The 21,675-nt window shown below is 39.2% G+C and overlaps 1 protein-coding gene across 9 annotated transcripts in view; it reads left to right on the top strand.

Moving 5' to 3' along the window:
- The window catches only part of CSNK2A2 (casein kinase 2 alpha 2), a 35,455-nt gene that overhangs the window by 1,349 nt on the left and 12,431 nt on the right, over positions 1-21,675 (top strand). For 5 of the 9 annotated variants that reach the window (XM_086350917.1, XM_086350916.1, XM_086350920.1 and 2 more), the window contains exons 2-5: positions 36-147; positions 8,206-8,303; positions 11,114-11,164; positions 20,154-20,213. In XM_086350917.1, coding sequence (XP_086207043.1) covers positions 20,196-20,213 — 18 coding nt within the window. In that variant the 5' untranslated portion in view covers positions 36-147; positions 8,206-8,303; positions 11,114-11,164; positions 20,154-20,195. Of the gene's footprint in view, positions 1-35; positions 148-8,201; positions 8,304-11,113; positions 11,165-20,153; positions 20,214-21,675 lie in introns of all 9 variants that reach the window. The other 4 variants (XM_086350921.1, XM_086350915.1, XM_086350913.1 and 1 more) reach the window with 1 other exon arrangement.

Below are 21,675 nucleotides of genomic sequence, written 5' to 3'. Positions count from 1 at the left end.
TCCTGGCATTTATGTGTCCTTCTTGTCTTTCCCAGTAATCAAGATGATTACCAGCTGGTTCGGAAACTTGGTCGAGGAAAGTATAGTGAAGTATTTGAGGCTATTAACATCACCAACAACGAGAGAGTGGTGGTAAAAATTCTCAAGGTGAGTGTTTTATGAGTGGCATTAAAATTTCTTTTTCACAGGTTAGAAGGATACAAACTACTCCAACCACATTCTAGAATGAGCAGGACAAACTCATTTTACAAACCTTCTGCCTCATGTCCCTCTGCTACTCCTCCCACACTGTTTTTGTTTGAACTTTTTTACACACAGACCTTTTTCAAATCTAAACATTGTAGTTCAGGAACATCCTTGTTCTAAAATGTAATTATGGGCTCCCAAAGTGAATATTCCAAAGAGCCTCCATTTGTTACAAACTAAATAGGTATTCACATGCAAGTAGAGCCTCTTCATGAAGAGCCCAGTTGATACAAAGGCTCCTTAAGCACTGAATTTGTTATTCCAGAAAGAAAGATGGAAACAGAGTAGCTTCAAAGAGGAGTTTGAAGCCTGAGTGCAAGGAGACACCCCAGTGAATAATTGCTTGTTTTTTCTCTTTTGGTGATAAACGTTTCAGATGGGGTACATACAGTGAGCCAGCAGGGCCAGGGAGGTTCATAGTTGCTTATCAGCCAGTAAAAGTGAAGTTGGGAGCAGTAGAGAGTACACTTAGAATTGCTAAAATAATGATTGGAACAAACCAGCCTGAATCTGGTTTAGCAGCCTAAGTTTCTAACAGATACACACTTTGTCATCTCTTGGATGGAGATATGATCTTAGGAAGTATGAAGAGTTGGCTAAATTCTCTTCCAGGTAACTGGTTGTGTAGCTTTGATAATGTTTTACAGGATGGACTAAAAAATAGTTCTTAGAATCTGTGAAGGGTATTCATTATTGCCAGATTATTTCACTTGTGTGCATGTCATTTAGTGGAATCTTGAGGTGACCAAAGAGCTAATTAATATAAGCACTTTTACACAAACAGGAGTTCCAGTATGGCCATTTTGGAGAGGCTCTGTGGATAAGAATGTAGGATTGAAAAGCTTTTTTTGTCATCTTAAGTAGAGTTAGGGCAGCTGTGTCCCTATTTAAAAAGAGGGGTCAGGCTTGAACTGTCTGAAAATCGCTTTTCAGAAGAATGAGCGACTCTACTGATACTCAGTACCAGCCTAGCCTAGTGATGAAGAGACAGGATTACGGTTGAGAGAAATAGGCAAGTTACTTATTTGTGCTGTCAGAAATGCTGGGGGTAAGAAGTGAGGAACTGATATTGAAAATGTGGAGTTTTTTACTCTCCTCTTCCCTAAATATGAATTGCACCCACAGAATCATGTCATCTTTTTTGTTATTGTTTTTCTTCACAGGCATAAATACTTAAAAAGATGCTTTCTTCAGAGAAGTCACCTGGGAAAGCCATACAGCTTTTTTCTTAGTATATTAGCATAAATGTTTTTACTATAAGCTGCTTAAAATCTCTCTAGGAAGCAAGCAAGGCATAAATTGAAGTTAGGAATATCCACATTCCATTGCTGTGCATTTGGAAGAATGAACTGCTGACGCTAAAGCAATTTCAGAAAAATGTATAAACTTTCATGTGATTTTAGAGTAAGCATCTTTAGAGTAAGCGTGCAGCTTCCTGTGGTGTCTTTTTTGAAAAGGAACAACATTCAGGTGTACATGGAAGTAACAGTATGTTCAGTTAGAGAAGCGTCACATTGCTCTTTGGTCATCTTTGTAGAGAACTTCGTAGCCTCAGTTACTAGATGGTTTTCTCCCTGCTCTGAAGATGCACAGGATATGTTTAGGGAACCCTGTATGGAAGCTGAAGTTTATATTTAACCCACAAGAAATGTAGGCACAGAGAAACATATCTGACATCACTGTGTTGAAGTAACCCTCAGCCAGGGCTCCTGTTTCCTATTTCTCCCTGTCTCTTACTGCTCATTTTGGCATTGGGTTGTAAGATCTTAACGTTGAGCACAGAGAAAGTTCCATTGTTCTGAAATAAGACTTGGGAGGCCCCCCTGATGTTCCAGCTGGCTCAGTGTTTCTTGTATCTTTTCCACACAAGTCCTTCTCGGGGTGCAGCCCACACCACCTTGTTTCTGCTGATGAAAAGCACACTCACTTTTGTTTTTCAAAGCACTGTGACATTTCTATCCAGATTTTCTTCTGTCTGAAGGATGGGCTAAGAAACTACTGATGGTATTGTTGGCTTTTCTCTTTCCGACAGGCTAAATTAAAGTAGATTAAAAATAGTGTTTTGTTTTTTTTTTTAAAGAATAGGGCCTTTATCCAAAGTTATGTGCCCCTATTCAGATAAGTCAGAGTTATGACTAATACTACTATTGTCATGTTTGGCCACGGGAAATTAGTTCCTTAACAGAATGCCAGTTGCTCATAATTTGAAGGACTCCAGAGAGAGCTTGCTCTTCATCTTGGCCTACTGGATTTCAGCCGCAGGAAGGAACTTCTGTGTTGATGTGCACACGGTGACCGAGACAGAGTACGTTCCTTGAGGACAGGAACGGCCTGCTGCTTTGGTGAATGTTTCCATCCAGTGCTTTCCAACATATGAGAATGGTTGGATGATGAATGACAGAGGAATTTCTTATCTCTTCATTTACATCAGTAGATGTCTAAATATTAATAAGAGGTTTTAGGAATTTAGAAATTGGTGAGCAGAATGTTTTTGGCCTGAATTGAGATTCTGAAACCGAAATCTTCAGAGAACACTTCCCAATCAATAGGGAGGTTGTGTCTTTTTTTGACAGAAGTTGTTTTGAGAAGTGGGGCGGGGATGGTAAGGGTTAATATAGCAGGGCAGAAAGCCGCTTTCATGCCTAAAGTTTCATCTTTTGATTTTGAAAAATCATTTTTTCAGTTCTTTTGTAGTACCTTTTAGGAGAGCGTACACAGAAATAAAAGCATCTGGCCACTTTGGACAACTTTTAGCACTTTGTGAGTATCACCTGTGTGTGTGGATTTCGTCTCTTCTTGAAGTCCTTGGGAGGCTGCAAATTCAACTATTTTCTAAATAGAAGTTAAAAGCAATACCACATTTTAAAAAACAAAAGTGCAGGTTTTTGGACCCATGCTACAAGTACTGGAAATCCTCATCTTAGGCTTCCTGTTGGTATTACTTCGTATAGAGTTTGTCCGTTCCCTGTCCCCACCCCCCCCAAATTAATTATCAAGCTTCAAACAAAGAGTGGTAGTAATACAAGTTTAACTTTGTACTGTTAGGAGGTAGTGTTAAAGATGATTGATCCCAGATCCTTTTTAGTTACTTCACAGTTGAGCTGGTGGCTATGGAGGTTTTATGAAAGTGATGTTTTTTTCTATTTCTACTTTCTCAGCTGGTAGGTTTTTTGCCCTCTGTTTGCTTTATTAGGCAAGTGTACCAAGACATCCACTACGTGAAATAAGACATTAATGCTAATACGTCTCTTGATATAAAAAGAGGATTGTTAAAGTATTAAAAATAATACAAATTTTAAAAATTGTGAACGAGTCAGTGCTGTATCCAGTGCTGTGAGTGTGGGGTCGGAGATTCAGAGTGTGGTCAACCTGTGAAACAGAATCACATTAGGGAAGCATAGACATTATTAGAACCCAAACCTGTTTTTACAGATAAAGCAAGACCCAGGAGAACCTGCAACTTGCTCGGGGTCCCGTGGCCTGTGAGATAGAAGCATTGGGTTCATGACCTTCCATCCCTGCTGCAGAATCTTGGTAGATGTGAGGGGCACGAATGGGACATCAGCTGGATGTTCTGAACTGAACTGGAAAGATGGATGAGCATGCACTATAAGTCAAATGGAATTTGTTTGTTTCTAATGATTTTTGGAGGTGTTCCGTCAGGTGAAGGAAATACCTGACGTCAGTGGGTTGCTGCTTGACATGTGGGGTAGATGAAAGCCTGGAGAGCTATTATAGGGACTCGGACTTGGCTTCTCTGGTTTGTATCCACAGCAGCATATTTAACGTATAAGTGAAATGTTATTTTCCTTGTTTGACATCATAGGGACCAGTGTTCTTATACTTTTGTTTTTAACACATACAGTACCTCCAGATCTCATCCTAATGACTTGCTAAGAGGGCAGAGCCAATAGGAGAAAGGACTGTATCATGCTCTCTGTGAGATGCAAAAGGCCTACTATGTGCCTCACTTTTAAATTAAAAATTTTTTAAATCCTGAGGATAACAATTGCCCTCAAGAAATTGATCGTATATTGGGGAAGATGAGAGTTGAAAAATCGGGGGGAAATTTGTTGTGAAGAATAAACACTGCACAAATAATGTTGATATTTAGGTCAGTTGCAGTGGATTCTGCCAGGGTAATAAAATAAAAGCCATCATCCAGACTGAGCATTCTTTCTGTTCTATCCTGCAGTCCTGACAACCATTGTTCATTGTAATTGTTTATTGCAGGTGATGAAATTAAAATCTTAGTGGGGCAGTTGTTGATTTGGTAGTGGAACAAAAATAATCCCAGGTTTGAAGGTTCTGAGCTGTGTTCCTGCCTTCCTTGAATGTATCAGTTCAGTTGTGCTTGGAAAGAAATTAAAATAGGACTTTGCCTGTTAATATTTGCTGGGATTTATTGAGGTCATAATTCTTAATGCCTTTTAGTAGACATTAGCTTGCAAATTCAGTCACAATTAAATGCTAGCAGTTGAAATCATTCTCAGATCCGGCTTTTTAAAGATCAGCTCTGAGTAAGTAAATAGGACAGATAACTGACTTTATCAACTTTCGTCTTTCTGAGCAGCCATCACTAAATTGGTCTTTGTTTTAAAATGTTTAATGTTGCTGAATAGGGAAAGAGAACCAGGACCGCATTGAACAAGATTTGGATCCCATTGAACCAAGATTGCTGACTACCTAGGACTCTTCACCTGAGGGCAGAAACCTGAAAAAAATCTTTTTTTTCTTTCTTTTCAGAGCTCTTGAACAGAAAAATTTAAAGGCGTTTTTCCCCTTTAAATACTCTCTTTAGGTGTATGCCAAAATTCATTTATTATTAAAACTTGAATTAATACTTTAATTTCTTTTGTTTAGCTTTTTTATTTACTAGACTTTGAGTATAAGTTGTTTTGTTAATAGCTAAACTGATTCAGTTAGAGCCAGATATTCTCTGAATTGGGATAAATGAACCGTAGGCGAGAGAAGGGCTTTTAGTTCAACATGGAGATGAAATGTGAAATGGTGGAAATGTATTTTCCACTTCAGTGGTGGCGAGTGAGTGTGGACAGTGGGCTGGAGGGCCAGAGCAGCCTCATTTTTGTACAAATTCATGGTCTGTCTTCCTTCAGATGCCAAGGATCCTCCCTTATAAATCCTAACTTTTTCTCTTGAATTCTATTTATAGAATGTAAATCATCACAGTCATAAGTATCTGGGCATTCATTGGTTTTTCGGCTTCTGGAGGTCTCAGGTTCAGAGGAGTAAACTTGAGGCTAGGGAGAGTTATCTGAAGCCTGATTCCTGTAGAGACTTGGTGCCCCTGCTTTGGAGGGTAGTATCCTGCACTGTTCATCACTTTCCTTACAGTCTTTTGGTCTTTTCTTAGTATGTGAGGACTCCAGCTGCACTGTGGCTCCATTTTGCCACTTCAGATTTGTTCTGCTGTCCCCAGTCTGACAGGTGACAATTGGGCAGTCAAATGTGCTTCACTTGTTCTATGAGTTACCTTTACACACAGTGAAAGATAATGTTCATCTGAACTGGATTATCCAGGAACTGGGTGCCTGCCTGATACGTTGCTGAATAACGGAACAAGGCAAGGCTCTATATGGGACATTGTCCTAGAAGCAGCTTATTTAATGGTTACCTTGTACTTGTTCACTTTTAGAGGGAGAGGAGGGTTTTGGTGAACACAGGCTTCTGGCCATTGTTTTTTTTTTTCCCTCTGTTGCCACTCCCACAGATTTGTAACTACTTTCCAGGAGTGGATGACAACTCTAGAATTTGTTGGGGCTTCCCTGGTAAATTCAGTGGTTAGGATGCTGAGCTTCCATTGTGGCAAGGCACAGGGTTGATCCCTGGTCAGGGAACTAAGATCTCACATGCGTCACAGTGTGGCCAAAAAAAACCCCCAGAATTTTCTTACGTTGAATATACTGGTTACATTTGGTTTTTCTTTTAACTTTTTGACAAAATTTCAGACCACTGAAAAATTGCAAAAATTCCCATGTATCTTTCATGCAGATTTCTTAAATATCTTTTTCTCTCTTTATATATATACACCCACGTGTCACACATACAGATATGTATGTATGTGCTGATATATAACTATATTTCTTTTACTTAAGTGCTTGAAAGTATGTTATTTATCCCTAATTTCCTATATTTCCTAAAAACAAAAGCAATTTCTTAAATAACTCAATGCCATGATCAAAAATCAAAAATTAATATTGATGCATCTACAGCCTCTGTTCTCATTTGCCAGTTGTCCTTATAATGTTCTGTAGAGCAAAGGAAAATCTAAGATCATGCGTTACATTCAGTTGTCATATTTTTTTAATCTGGAGTACTTGTTTAGTCTGTGTGTTTCGTGACATAAACATTTTTAAAGCTTGTAGACTACTTATTTTGTAGTATATCCTTCTCTGGCTGTTTTCTGACCAAGTTTGTGTTTGATGTTTGAGTGCTTCACTTTTCCAAAGTATTGAGTTCTGTAATTATGAAAAGGGGAAATAGTCAAATTCCTAAGTGGACATGGAGAAAGAAGCACAGTAGCCAGATCTGTTCTGCTGAGAATCCTGACAAAATGGAGTGGGCACGATTGTGGCAGCTGGCTTGGAAGAGTGCAGCCAGGCTCCAGTCCCTCAGTGCAGCGCCCTCTTACAGGTGACGCAGGTGTTCTGTGCTTTATAGTCTTCCTCTGTTTGGTGTTCAAAGCTGTAGCTTGGTGACCAGCAAGAGATGGTAGTTTCTCTGGCTTGTGTGTATCTTGCGTTTCCACCCATCCCACTGCCGCCGCCACCACATAGACACAGTCTTTTCCATCTTTTCCATCATGGCTAATCCACTGGGCTGTCTTTTGTCTATGCCTGTGCTGTTGTAACAGTGTCTCGGTGAGGCAGTACTCCTCTTCGTAAGTTACGATGCTCCCATGGCCACACTTGGGAAATGAAAGCACAGTGGCTAAGGGCGAGGCCTGCAGAGTCAAGCCGGCTAGATTTGAATCCTGCCCATGCTCTTTACTACTAGCTGTGTGATCTTCTGCAAATAGCTCAACTTGGCTGAGTCTACTACATAGGAATTTTGTGAGAATGAAACATGAAAATAATGGACCTAACATCTATCGACTTCTTCCTATATACTAGTTGCTGTTTAAGTACTTATGAAGCATAATTGATTGTGATAATGCTTATTTTTCTAGAGCTGCTTTAATTATTCTTCAGACTCTTTAGCCCATTTATGACAAGAAATAACATGCATAATGCTGACATTTTTGATTAAGGTTTCCGCTTTGCCTATCCAGCAGATTGAAAGGTTAGTGGGTAGCAGGGGTTTGCAGTCACTGCTGTGTCAGAGGTTGGTCTTTTCCTTTCGTGATCCATCATCTCTTCCTTTAGGAATGGGGTCTGTTGCGAAGCTTTACAGCTCTGAGCTGATTTCAGAGTCTAGATATTAAGGAAATGGGAGTGGTGACAGGAAACGGGAGCCAGCAGCTGGGAAACAAGTTTGTAACTTGATGTCAGTGAACTGGTCTTCACTCCTAGAAGACAAAATTACATGCGACCCGTTGGAAGAGCAGGTGTCTTACCAGTTCGTTTCAGTTTTTCCATTTATGAGTGCATGATAGACAGCTGTTGAGAGCTATAATGTTTGCCATTGGGCAGTTAACTAGTAAACATTTTATTTTTAAAGTATGACATAGGCATTCAAAATTTCATGTGTCCTAAATGTAACTACTTAAAAGATTTGACATGTAAGCTGTATGAGTCTGTGAATTATTTCACATAATCTTAAAAATTCTTATGGACAGGCTCCTCTTAAACCTCATTTTCTTCCCCAATCTCTTCTAATTTAGACATGCCCTTGTGCAAGATAGTGCAATAGCCATTTGATAGAAATATTGTTTTAAAGTTTTATTTATTAACTTCAAAAGGAGTCTTACTTCTGATTACTCTTGTGTATTTAAGCCAGTGAAGAAAAAGAAGATAAAACGAGAGGTTAAGATTCTGGAGAACCTTCGTGGTGGAACAAATATCATTAAGCTGATTGACACTGTGAAGGACCCTGTGGTAGGTGCCTAGCTGTTGAAGGGGAGAGAGAGAGAGTGTGTGTGTATGAGAGAGAGAGAGAGAACCTGAAAATAATGGGAAACATTGTTATAATATGCTGGGAATGATTGTGTTTGTCTTTACTACTAAACGATTTTGAAAACCAGAAAAAATCATGGCGGCCAGTACTTTGGCCACCTCACGCGAAGAGTTGACTCATTGGAAAAGACTCTGATGCTGGGAGGGATTGGGGGCAGGAGGAGAAGGGGACGACAGAGGATGAGATGGCTGGATGGCATCACCGACTTGATGGACGTGAGTCTGAGTGAACTCCGGGAGTTGGTGATGGACAGGGATGCCTGGCATGCTGCGATTCATGGGGTCGCAAAGAGTCGGACACGACTGAGCGACTGAACTGAACTGAAAAGTATTTGTAGGAAAAAAAAATCCCTTTCCCAGTTTTATACCTTATTATTTTGATTCAGTCCACGAACGTTTGCTTCAAAGCTCCCTTATGCTCCTGCTTTTCTCCCAACTTTGAAAGCTTATTACTGCCAATTAACATTATTTTACCTCACTTAAGTAAGCCTGACATTTGAAAATCTGGGTTTACAGAAGGAGATACGAAGTGTGTCCATGTGGACACTTCCCGTGGAGAGCTGAACAGATCACAGACCCCTTGAGGTCACGATCTTGCTGTTTCTCATACTGGTCTTTAATTCGGCATCCACCATTAGGGCTCACATGGTATATGCAGATGCAGTTTAAATATTTTTGTTAAAATGCTTAATTTTTATCCATTTAAAATATGCTGTTTAATTTTGTTTTCTCGTCTCCTTGGAATTAACCTAACCTTAAGTATTTATGATTAGGCAAGCTTCCCATCCAATTTCTGTTCTTTTACCTCTTCTACCTCAAATATTTCTCTGTTCTCCCATGATAGTTTTTTAAGAACATCTTTGCTTTTGTCTGCTAAAGACATTCTCATAATGTAGCTAGCATGCATTGAACACTTACTATGTGCCAGGCATTATTCTGAGTGTTTAATGGAATTATATCATTTAATCTCTACAACAGTCCAGTTGGGTGGGTACCATTGTTGTCCATGTTGTCACAGTGCACAGGTAAGAAAACTGAAGCCTGCAGAGGTTAAGTAAGTTTCCCAAGATTACAGTTTTTCCTTTGGATCCTAAAAAGATTGAGAAGAATGGTTACATGCTAGATTATATCTAACTGGCATTAAAAATATATCCCAGCCTGGACTTCTCAGGTGGCTCAGTGGTAAAGAATCCTCCTGCCAATGCAGGAGACTCAAGAAATGCGGGTTTAATCCTTGGGTGGGAAAGATGCCCTGTAGAAGGAAATGGCAACCTGCTCCAGTATTGTATTCTTGCCTGAAAAACTCCATGGGCTACAGTCCATGGCATCGCAAAAGAGTCAGACACTGCTGAGCACACACACACACACACAAGTTCCAAAAGTAGGAAAATGACTGTTAAGTGGATGAACATTAAAGGTTTACTATGTTTAAAAAAAAAAAAATGTGTCCCAGCCTAATCAGTTCAGATTGATTTTACAGTAACTCTGGACTGCATGGTCCTTGGAAAGGGCCTGCACTGTGAGCCAGTATGCAGTTTCACACCCAGTGCATCTCTCTCTTGTCTTATACGTGTGTGTGTGCGCTAACAGAACTTAGCGGTTCCTGTCATTATTTTTGTAATGTTACTTAAAGCATGCATGTTTTACATGATACGTAATACAAGTAAATCAAAGTGAATGAAAACCAACAGGGAACCGTCGTCCCCTAACTTGTCGGGGGACAGGCTTGCTCCTAGCCTATAGAGAGATCTGGTGGTCTTGTTGAAACCTTTCAACACTGGGCTAGCGAGGAATCCTTGGACTGCTCCTTGTTCTGGTAAAGACATGCATGCGTGCACTGTGGCCTGTTTGCTAGGTAACTTTTACCTACTTCCTTGAGCAGAACTGCACAGTCATAAAGATTTTCATGATTTTATTTCTTCCTATAGCCCTTTAAGCCCCTGCTTTTCTCTCAATTTTAAAAGCTTATTATTGCCAATTAGCATTATTTTACCTTAAGTAAACCTGACTTTTGAACATCAAATGTTGACCATTTTGTATTCATTACATTAAAATTTATAGTGCTTTAAAAGTATTTGATTTTATATGGTTTTGGAGGGAAGCACATCTTTGAAAAGAGACATTCTCTAATTATCCCTAGCCACGGCATAATTTCACATTATACCTTAGTGACGATCATAGACTTGGGAGTTTTTTTGGATTGTGGAAAGACCAATGGTAAATTCCCAAGACCTATGATAGTTTTGTAAAATGCGTTTGGTTCATTAAACCAAGGTGAAAACTTATTACTCTCTTTGTAGTTGACAGGCTGGAACACTGCAGAGCATATACATCTTCACATAATGTGCCAGGCCCACTGACAGGTTGGTCAGAGAATAGACTCCTAAAAAACAAAAACAAAACCTTTATAATGAAAACTGCAACCATTTACAAAAGTAAAATGAATAGTATAATGAACCTATTTGCACACATCACCCACTTTAGCTCGTTAATCAGCTTGAGGCACTTTGTTTCATCTGGACCTCACCTACTTCCCCACCACCCACCATCCCCAATTGTTTCGAAGCAAATTTCAGACATAACATTTCAAGGGGATACTTTCTTAATAAGCTCTCCCTAATGAGTGAATCTCTCTTTCATCCAAGTGGGATTTGGGGATGGGCCAGTATGACAGAAGCAAATTAAATTTATTGTTTGAATACTTAACGAAGCATTAATATTCTCTCTTGCAGTCAAAGACACCAGCTTTGGTATTTGAATATATCAATAATACAGATTTTAAGGTGCGTATATGCTGTTTCTTTCTGGCATGGGGTTAATGGGGAGTGGGGAGGTGGTGATAATTACTGCTGATACTGTGGAGCACAAGGGAACCAGGAAAGGTCATTGCTGAGAGCAGGAGATAACATTGGATGAATTTCTTATAGCATTAGTACAGGATCCAGAAAGGAGTTAGATTCTTGCAGTTGGTGAAATTAAGCATTACTCTTTGCCTTGCTTACTCTGGGAATTACTACTAGGCTGGGTCTAAGTTAATCCCTCATCTGTAATGCTCATGTTGTAGACATGATGGGTGGATGTTAATTTTGATAGGAATCTTACATTCCTAATAGGAAGTGATAAATGGATACAGAACTTGTGTGAAAAGAGTCGGTATTGTACCTTGGATTCAAGCTATCAAATGGTGTGTGTGTTCATGCACACTGTATATAAAGCAAATGACAGAATCACTGTGCTTTTAGAAAAGCCCTGTTTTTGGGGTTTTCATCTGTTTATAGTGCATGTTAGTTTAGACTTTAAAGTGTTCTAAAAGCATGGTTTTAAGCTGATTTTTCATGAAGTTGTGTTTTTTATTGTTCAAACACTGCAACCTTCTGATAAGAGATCAGACATACTGAGCATGGTAGAGCATAATATGAAAACCAATATAAAAACAAATAATAGTGTTGATTTTTAGGGGCTTTTTAGGTGATTATAATTCTTTATCAGTGTAGAAAAGGCTTGTGATTTTGTTGTGGTGGAAGTTAGGAAAAAACCCAGTCAGCAATTGAAAGATGCTGTGCTAATGGGGAGTGATCCTTCTGGGTGAAAATAAAAGAATTTTATCCTCACATTTACTTTTTCTTAAGTAATCACTCTAAAGTCAATTAGTGAAAATATGCACAAATGGGTATTATGCCTTATAAAACAGTAAGCAGGTTTTATATTCAGTACAGTCATCCCTTGGTATCCATGGGAGATTGGTGATTGGTTCTAGACCCCCTCCCCAGAATACCAAAACCCAAGGCTTATATAAAAATGGCATTTATATTAAAATGGCACAGTATTTGCATATGTTATGTTACAACATATGCACATCATAAAAGATGGTACTTTAAATCATCTCTACATTACTTGTTATACCTAATACTGAGTAAATGCTGTGTAGGTAGTTGGTGGAGCACAGCAAATTCAACTTTGTGGAATTTTTGTTTTTTTCAGTCCATGGTTGATTGAATCCTCAATCAACAGTGGGACAGTTGTATAGCTTTTCCCAATTAACAAGTTTCCTTGTGATGTAACTCCTTAAAGGTGAACTCTGAACAGTGGGATGTATATTCATTAACAAGCAGAGCAGTGCTTAGCTGGTAGAGTACTGTGGTGATATATGTAACTGATCACAGTTTTGCTATGAACAACTGAGGTTTATTAAGAATGTCTGTCATTGGGATTGTGTGTGTGTTTCTTAACAAACAGGCTTTAATGAAACCAAACATTTTTGTAATGCAAGTTTAAAAGATTGTCTTAATGGAACTTCATAGTGAAACCCCTTAGGTTTCAGTGCCTCTGCTTCCTTAATGAATGTTTACCAGTCATACAGCCACACATGTAAAAATTTTACTTCACCATTTTTGTGTTTCTCAAGTTGACAGCTGCTTTGTTGATTTAATGACACACAGAGAATCAGTTTTGAATTCCTAGAGAAATCTGACTTTGTACAAAGATGTTTTGATGGCATATATCCTCTAGGAGCTTCCTTTAAAAGGATCATGGGAAATTGGTGTTTTTTTTGAGGCTTGCATATCTGAAAACATCTTTATTTTGTCCTCCCAATTAATATATTTGCCATGATAGAGAATTCTATGTTGTAGTGAAGAATTGCCTCAGAATTTTGAAGGCATTGTTCCACTATTAACCACTGAAGCCACTGGTTTCATCTTATGTGTGATCTGCCTTTTTTTTCTTATGAAAGCTTTTAGTATTTTCTCTTTATTCTCAGTCTCTGAAATTTCACAGTGATGTGCTTTCATATGGGTTGCTTTCATCCTTTGTTCTGAGGACTTTTTAGTCTAGAAACTCATGTCCGTCCGTTTTGAAAAAATATTTTTAATGTTCTTTTCTTCCCTTTCTTCTTTGTTCTCACTTTCTAGAACTCATTCAAATGTTAGACTTCTTATCTTGGAACTCTGTTTTCTTCTCTGAATTTTTAAAAATAGTATTCTGTTCTTTATGTTTTATGTCATATCTTCTATTTTCTCACTGAGAATATGTTTTTTCTCCCTCATTATGTTTTCTTCTTCGTGTCTTTTTCTGTTTTTCTTCCAGATTCCCTTTTTGGGGGTGTTTTTGGTTTTTATCTCTGCTACAGTTGTCTGAAATGTCACAGGTTTTGAACGCCTGTGCCTACTGTAGTGTTAATGAACTGACTACTGATTGTCAGCTCTTGTCTCAAGGATGCAAGCCTGCCTGCCAGAATCTTAGTTGAGGAGAGAGCTATAGGAAGTACCTTGTGGACTTAAGACTTAATTTTCCCTTTCCAGTGTGGTGTTGAAAATGTTTTCCTACTTGCAGTTCAGTCTCTTTGCCCTTTTTCAGTGATACCTGGAGTCATCAATTCCTGAGCCTTTCTATAGTTTTTCAGTGTGAAGTGTTTGCTACTTACTGGGCCCCGTCTGCTGGCAGATTGTTGGCAGAATTCTCAGTTTTTTTGGTCTGCTCAGTCAACTGGACAATCAAAATTGGTTGTCTCTTCCCATTCTGTTAGTTTTGTAGGTGAATCCCCTCCCCCCCTGCTTCTTTTACAGATATTTTTGAGGAACTTTGGGAAGAAGCAGAGGTAGGGATTGGTTGGTTCTGCCATGTTATTAAACTGGAGGTCCTTTTTGAATGTTCAAGCCATGCCATCGTAGTCAACTTAAAAGATCTTAAATATCAGGTAGCCTGTGTGTGTTTTGGAAGAGCAGACTGTAACAGGAAAATCACTTTCTTTTCTGGATAGTATAACTGGCCGTAAGTGGGGAAATTGGTTGATTTAATGTCTGTGTTCTTCAGGCTTTTTGTGTCCATCTTATTAGGAAAGGTGGTTTTTATTTATTTTAGAGTCTTTCTGATTTTGTTATCAAGGTTATACCAAATTCGTAAGTTAGATAACTTTTCCTTTCTGTTCTCTGAAAAATTACATAAAATGGGAATGATCTAGGTGTCTTCTGAGGTGGGGAGAAGAGACTTCGGACTACACTTTCCTTTTTAAAATATACTCTTGGTTAAAGTTTTATTCCAGTTTTATATATCTTCCTAGGTCTATTTAGATAATTATTTCTAAAGCTGTCTAAATTATATTCACATAAAGTTACTGACAGCATTCTCTTAGAATTTAAAATTTTAATGGGCCTGTAATTACACCTTCCTTTACATTTGTAATATTATTTGCACCTTCACTTTCTTTTTTGTCTTTTTTAAAAAACTTCAGATTGTTAGAGATCTCTTATTAATGCTTTCAAAAAAATCAGCTTTTGGTTTGTTCAGATAGTTTTTGTTAAATTGTTTATTTCATTCTGTTTCTACCCCTGTATTAATTATTTTCTTCCTTCTTTCTTTCTTATTTTCTTTTTTGGGTTTTCACTATTTTTCCTGTTAACTTCTTGAGTTGAAGTCAGCTGTCTTTCTTGATTGGTAGTAAGTGTGCTTTAAGTCTATACAATCCTGAGCACCATTTTAGCCACATTCAATGGTTATGTAACTCATGCCTATATAGTTTTCAGACTACAAGTACAAATTCCAAACTTGTGGATTTGGAATTTTTCCCTCAAACCTTTTTCACTTTGAAAATTTAAAAATCTACTGAAAATTGAGAACAGTAGTACAGTTAAGCCCTTACATTACCTAGATTACCAGTTGTTACTGTTTTGCCACATTTGTAGTTATTTCTCCCTCTCCTCCACCCTACCCTCTATCTTTTTGTTGAAATTATCTTAGAGGACAGTTGCAGACATCATGATACTTCACTCTCAGATATGCCAGCCCTGGAACTAGGTAGGCCATTTTCCTACATAACCACAATACTGTTAGTACTCTTAAGAATTTTATATAATAATGCCATCTAATATACTGTATAGAGTTTATATTCAAAAGTTTCCCAGTAATTATTGTCCTGGAAATGTCCATTCAGGATCCACTTGGTGTTTTTGTTTTGTTTTTTAAATGATTCTTGGGACTTCCCTGGTGGTTCAGTGGTTAAGACTTCGAGCTTCCACTGCAGGGGGGCACAGGTTGGATCCCTGGTTGGGGAACTGAGATCCCACATGCCTGCATGGCATGACCCCCCTCCCCCACCCCTCCCAAAAGATTCTTTTAATTGTTTCCTTATTGAATACATTGTGTCCAGAAAACATGATCTGTATAATTTTGATATTTGGGATTTGTATATGGTTACTTTGTGGCTTTGGTACATGGTCATTTTTTATATCAAGCTTGTTAATTTAGATCTTATTCAGATTTTCTATGGCCTTGCTGATTTTTTTTCCCTTGATTTTATTTTGTGGTAGTGGTAATGCTTTGGTCAGTTTCTCCTTAAAATCATCAGTTTTGATTCATATATGTCAAAATGATGATAAAAGATACATGGTGATATTTAGAATAAAAGACAAAACTTGAAAACAAATGAATAGAAAAAGCCAGTTTCTTGAAATTGGAATGAGTAGTTATAGAAAACTCCCAAACTCAAAATTGTTTCAAGGAAGCTAAGGTACTGTTTTAAGGTAGAAAGAGTTTTTGTTGAGACATGGGTCTCAGTTTTCCATGCCTTTGGGAAAATGTAAATAAAAGTGAATATGCATTTTAAGTAAAAATATATATCATTTGGGCATTTAAAAAATTTATAAGACATCCCAAATGGATTCCATCTTGAGAAGATGGTAGACCGATATTAATCCATGGAAAATGTCATATCACTCACATAAAATTAGGCCTTGACTACCTGATTATCTTGAGGCCTTGTTAATGCTGTTAAGGTTTGATGTGGAGATGGTGCATTCACAGACTAAAAGTTTCCTTAATTGGGGCAACAAAATTTACTTTTATTATAGATGATTGACATTTTGTTATTTCTCTGTAAGGCATGTTTCAGGTAATTTGTGATAACTTTGATGTGCTTGATTAATGATTTGTTCTGCTTCCTTAAATTTCTAAAAATGTTGCCCTTGGTTTCATTCTGGATTTTGGGATTGTGTGTAAACAGTGCCTGCTGCATTCGACACCTTTCACTTGCACACTCCCCTCACTTTTTCTTCTCCCTTCGTGGGGACCACTGGTTTCTGGATGTAGCCAAGCTGTGTATGGCAGGGAATGTGCAGACTGTGTGTGTACGGTGAGAGTTTGCTGTGTTGGTGATTCCCGTGTCTGGTTGCGAACCTTCTTGAAGTGAGAATTCCTCTTGAATGACGGTTGTCGGGAATGGAGGCTTGGAATCTGAAGCTGCACTGTGACCGGACCTCTAAAACTGTCTGTGTGTAGACGGCATGAGTGAGGCCCCCTTGTGGCCATTCCTTTCTGGGTGTTGGTTTTACATCAAGAGGGCACTGTGATTCTCTTAAGCAGATTTCATTTTTCCCATTCTTCTCGGACTTTCTGAGGTTAATTAAAAGGTCCAGGAAATGTCTACCTTGGGCCCTTTGAATAGTCCTGGTGTGTAACTGACTTGGAGGTCAATGCCAGTGTGTTTGAGGCTTTGGAACCAAACTAGGATTGGTGAATAGTTTCTTCCTTAGCACCTTCGTAGACTTCCAGGAAGCGTAGGGTTGTTTTGTTTTTCAATGTCACTTAAACTTTATGAAAATGTAAGTAAAACTAACTTCCTGTCAGTATTTGGCAGTTGGTTAGTTAATGTTCTCCACTTAGCTAAGAAGAATAGAGGAGAAGTGTGGTTCTTGTGAAATTTCTCTTCCTAATTTGTCATGAAGCCTTAGTACTTGTGTTTCTTGAAGACAGTTTTAATTCTGTTCTATTGACTAGTGAGCATCATCAAAGACATGTTTATTGACCGCTTTCTATGTGCAAGCACAGAAATGCCACATGTGGTGTGAGGTATATAAAACATGTCATTCTGCCATGCAGGGATTTAGAATATAGACAGAGTTGTACCTGGTTATCAGGATTGTACCTGGACATGCTTGGTTGGGGGAGGGAAAGTTCAGAGGTCTTGAGTCGCCAGATCAGTGACTGCCAGCAGCCACGGCACCCATTCAACCCTGTCATGCATATGCTGTGTGATATGCAGGGGTGGCAGCATAGGACTCGGCGTGTGGGCAAAGTGGAGAAGCCTCTCATTGTTCACAGCAGAGTGAGAAGGTATCTTGAGAATTCCAGGTCACTGCCAGTGCCCAGGTGCAGAATGTTCACTTGGGACACTGCTGCTGTCAGTGTCCTGTGAGTGCCCGAGAGAACAGTGGCCTGCCTGGGATTCAGAAGAGGAGGAGACCGCTGTGGGCAGGAGCCTGGGTTACCGGCTCAGGTAGCAGGGCAGGCGTTCTAGATTTGCCAGAGGGAAGGACAGAGGTGAAAAACACAGATTTGTTTGATCAGAGTGGGGAACTCCTCAGGACTTCAGTGAAGAAGGAGCTACAAAAGCTGGAGGAAGCCCAACGTAGACTCTTGGGTCCTGTTACAGGTGTAGTTTGGTCTCCTCCTTCCCAGAGCTGAAAAATGAGAGGGAATGTCAGTCTGTCACTCAGGACTTCATGATGCGTTAGACCTAAACACTATATTCAGCAGGTGGTTTTTGTATCAGGAGGCCTGGCGTGCTGCGATTCATGGGGTCGCAAAGAGTCGGACATGACTGAGCAACTGATCTGATCTGATCTGATTGCATTAAAAGTGATATTGGTTGGAGTAGCTGGAAGTACTGTGTTGGCAGTCCAAGGACATTTTTTTTATGCCTTACGCCATTGCTTGGTATGGATAGCGCATGGTACAAAAGGAAAGCCTTCCATGCATGATAAAGATCCAATTAATATCCCACATTTGTTTTCTGGAAATAGAATATTCTAGCCCTCTGAGGATTATTAGAAAATGCTCTTTCCACTTTCATGGTCTGTTTATTGACTTGAGGTTCAACTTGGCACCATCGCTAGGTGTGATCTCCTTAACTCTCAGAGAAAGAGCTGATTTGGCACTCAAGGAGATGGTATCCCCGGCCTATGTCTCTACATATAGGCTGTCGGTTGGTGTGCTGCTGAAGAAGCCTTTCTTGCTATGCAGACCTGGGGGAGAACAAAATGCCTGGGTGTTTTGTTATGAGTGAGTCTCTCCTGAGCAGAAGTAGTGGCATGTTCTTGCCATTGGGCCTGAAAATGGTTCAGCCCAAGCAGGGTCAACCTCCAGTAGTGGAGCAGCTCCAAGGCGCCACCAGTGTACTGGGAAGGATGTTTTCATTCTCTGTAGTGCTCTGAGTGAATCAGATAACTCTTACTAAACTGGAGGGAGAGTTACTTATAAGGGGAAATTTGAGAAAGAGACTAAGTCCTGGTATTAGAGTTAGGTTTGATTCTTGGAAAATTTGTTTTTCCTAAAAAATTTTTTCGAACAGGTAGTATGTTTACATGGATCTAAAATATTAATATATGGGCTTCCCAGGTGGCGCTAGTGGTAAAGAACCCACCTGCCAATGCAAGAGACATGAGTCATGGGTTTGATCCCTGGGTTGGTAAGATCCCCTGGAGGAGGAAATGGCAGCCCACTCCAGTATTCTTGCTTGGAGAATTCCATGGACAGAGGAGCCTGGTGGGCTATAGTCTATGGGTCACAAAGAGTCGGACACAACTAAAGCCACTTAGCAAAATATTAATATAAAGCGGTACACAGTGAATAGACATTCTTGCAGATACAAATACTCGTATGTTGTAGTTTCCCCCCCTTTTACATAGACGCACTGTGTATACACTGTTCTGTTCCCCTTGAAGAGAGTCCCTACGTGGCTTGAGTCTTCCAGTAGAGAAACAAAGTAGGTTCGAGAAAGGTGTACTGAGTCATTTTATAGAAGATGTGGCTTGAACTGATGGGAAAAGAGTTATTATTTATTGTCTAAATAATAATACAGTTTCCGACAGGGGTTTGTGATGATTTAAATGAACCTGGATATGCTAGATTCTATTCTGTCTCTTAGAAATTGACATTTAAAAAAACAAACAAAATTCTCAATCCAAAACAAACTTTGATTACCAGTTATGAAAACTGTAATTTGTGTCAGTTAGGCCTGAAATCATTTTCAGAACCCGTATCCATCCAGACCTCCCTCCTTTCCTCCTCCTCCTTTTTTTTTTTTTAAACATCTCACCCTACCACTCCTCCCCCACGCCCCAAACATTTTGTGTCTTTAGTTACCATTAGTTTTTGCCTATAAAGTGTTCTTTTTTCCAGCCTGAAACTGATTTTTGGAGGATTGGAGGGTTTTTTGGGTTTTTTTTATTTCATTAAGTCTCTTGCCATCTCCAAATGCTATAGCAGTTCATTTTGCTCGTGTTTCATGAGCAGACTGTCTGTCTTGTCACCATTTTACCATGTGGGCTGATGAGGTTTTCAGGTTCTACTGTCCCCTGGGAACTCGGTTCTCTAAAGTAAACTGTGGTGCTGCAGTGGGGGTCATTTGTTTGAAGTTCATTAAGAATATGAGGACAGTTGGACAGCTTGGACTTCACTTCTATAATAATGTAATTGTGACTGTTGAAATCATGGAGCACTTACACAAGTTTTTAAAAGATCCAAGTTGGTGCAAATGGGTTTTTTTTGTTTTTTTTTTTTTAATGCTTTTGGAATTTCTTTCATTTTTTCTTCTGAAGACTGAAATATTAGACCTTTGTCTTTAGTCTTTGCCTTCATTTGTTCCAAATCAGGTAGCAAGAGGTTCTGGGGTTCTTGAGTGGCGTAAGCACTAAGTTTACAGAGAATAATGACAAACTTCAGGATAGCAACAAGGCAGTAAGACTAAATTAACTTTCTGTTTTCTGAAATCCATTCCAGCAACTGTACCAGATCCTGACAGACTTTGATATCCGGTTTTATATGTATGAACTACTTAAAGTAAGTAACAGTCATAAACAGTGAATTTTTTTCAGGATTATTCATTAAAGGAGTTCTTTGAGAGAACATAATAGAACTCAAGAAGAATATATCTTGACACCCAGAGAATTTAATGGGTTTGAGATGGGGGTGGGTGGGTAACTTATTGAGGCCTTCATTGTGGGATCTTTACGTAGAAACTTTCCAGTGGACCTGAGAAAAATGGCCAGGTTAGGGGTACTGGGAACATTATACACAGGTTAGAATCTCTGTCCTCATAACTCTTGTTGGTTCTTGGTTTTTAATTGTTTTGTTTTTTGCTGTTTAATGCTTATTAGTTTTCATTACATATCAAATCACCCTAAACTTAGTGACTTTTGGAAAACAGTTTTATTATTTGCCATAATTCACTGGATTGGATGGGTGGGTCTTTTGATCTGGGTCAGCTTGACTAGGGCAAGAAGGTCTAGGCTGGGATGGCAGCCGGTGTAGCTTGAGGTCTCATCCTTCAGAAAGTTGGTCTGGGCTACTTCCTGTGGTGGTCTCAAGTCCCAACAACAAGAGAGGGCAAACCTTGATATATGTAAGCCCTTTACAAGCCTCTGCTTTTGTTACGTTTGCTAATGCCCTATTGGCCAAAGCAAGGCACGTGGCCAGACCTGGATTCAAAGGGTGAAGTAGTAGATGCCACTTTTTCATGGGCAGGGCGTTAAGTTACATCATGGAAGGACATGCATCCAAGGATCGTGGACATTCTACAGCCATCCTATTCTTGCTGTTTCTTATAGTCCCTTTCTTATATGAGACAACCTGCCCTGTAACCTACGTGTTTAGCCCTAGCTAATTAACTGTGACATGCAAGGAGAGGCGATGAGTGGATTTTCTAGGAGACTTACTAATCCCAGGACTGAAATTTTCAGGTGTTATTGACTGACTAAGGAATGATCTTTTTTAGTTTGTCTAGGAAAAAAACTTAAGAATTCTAAAAAGGTTTGTACAATGGAGTAGACTAATGGTTTTTTAGGGTCAGGGGTCACTAAGAATCTAATGAAAGCTGAGCCACCCCCATGCATATAAAAATATACATATAACATTACATAAAGTTTTAGGATGGAATGCATGGATCTCAATTTAAGAACCTCTGGAAGAATGTAGAGGTGTCCTTGGATTAGGTCACAGCATCCCAATAACAGTAATAATACACGTCTTTGCAGGCCGGTCATTTCAGTGGCCCCCCAGTGCCAGATGCCCTCTCTGCCTTCTGGAGGCAGCAGCTACACGGTGGGGGTCATACTTTCTGCTAATGAGGCAGAGAATCCCAGATGAAACTTGAAAAATATCTTTCATGCCTAATGGTCAGAAACTATCAGGTTTTTAAATTGAAGTAAGTCCCCCAAGGAATTTAAGAGCAGTCAGTACCTCCACAGGGAAGCCAAATAGTGAACTTGGTGAAAGAATTCATCCCCTTACTATATTTGTTCAG

Source organism: Bos grunniens, chromosome 18 (genome assembly GCF_055505025.1).
Source record: "Bos grunniens cultivar Pamir isolate PY7600 chromosome 18, Bosgru_T2T1.0, whole genome shotgun sequence".
Taxonomy (NCBI): Eukaryota; Metazoa; Chordata; class Mammalia; order Artiodactyla; family Bovidae; genus Bos; species Bos grunniens.
The sequence above is the reverse complement of the archived record's forward strand: the minus strand, read 5'-3'. Positions and strand labels throughout refer to the sequence as shown.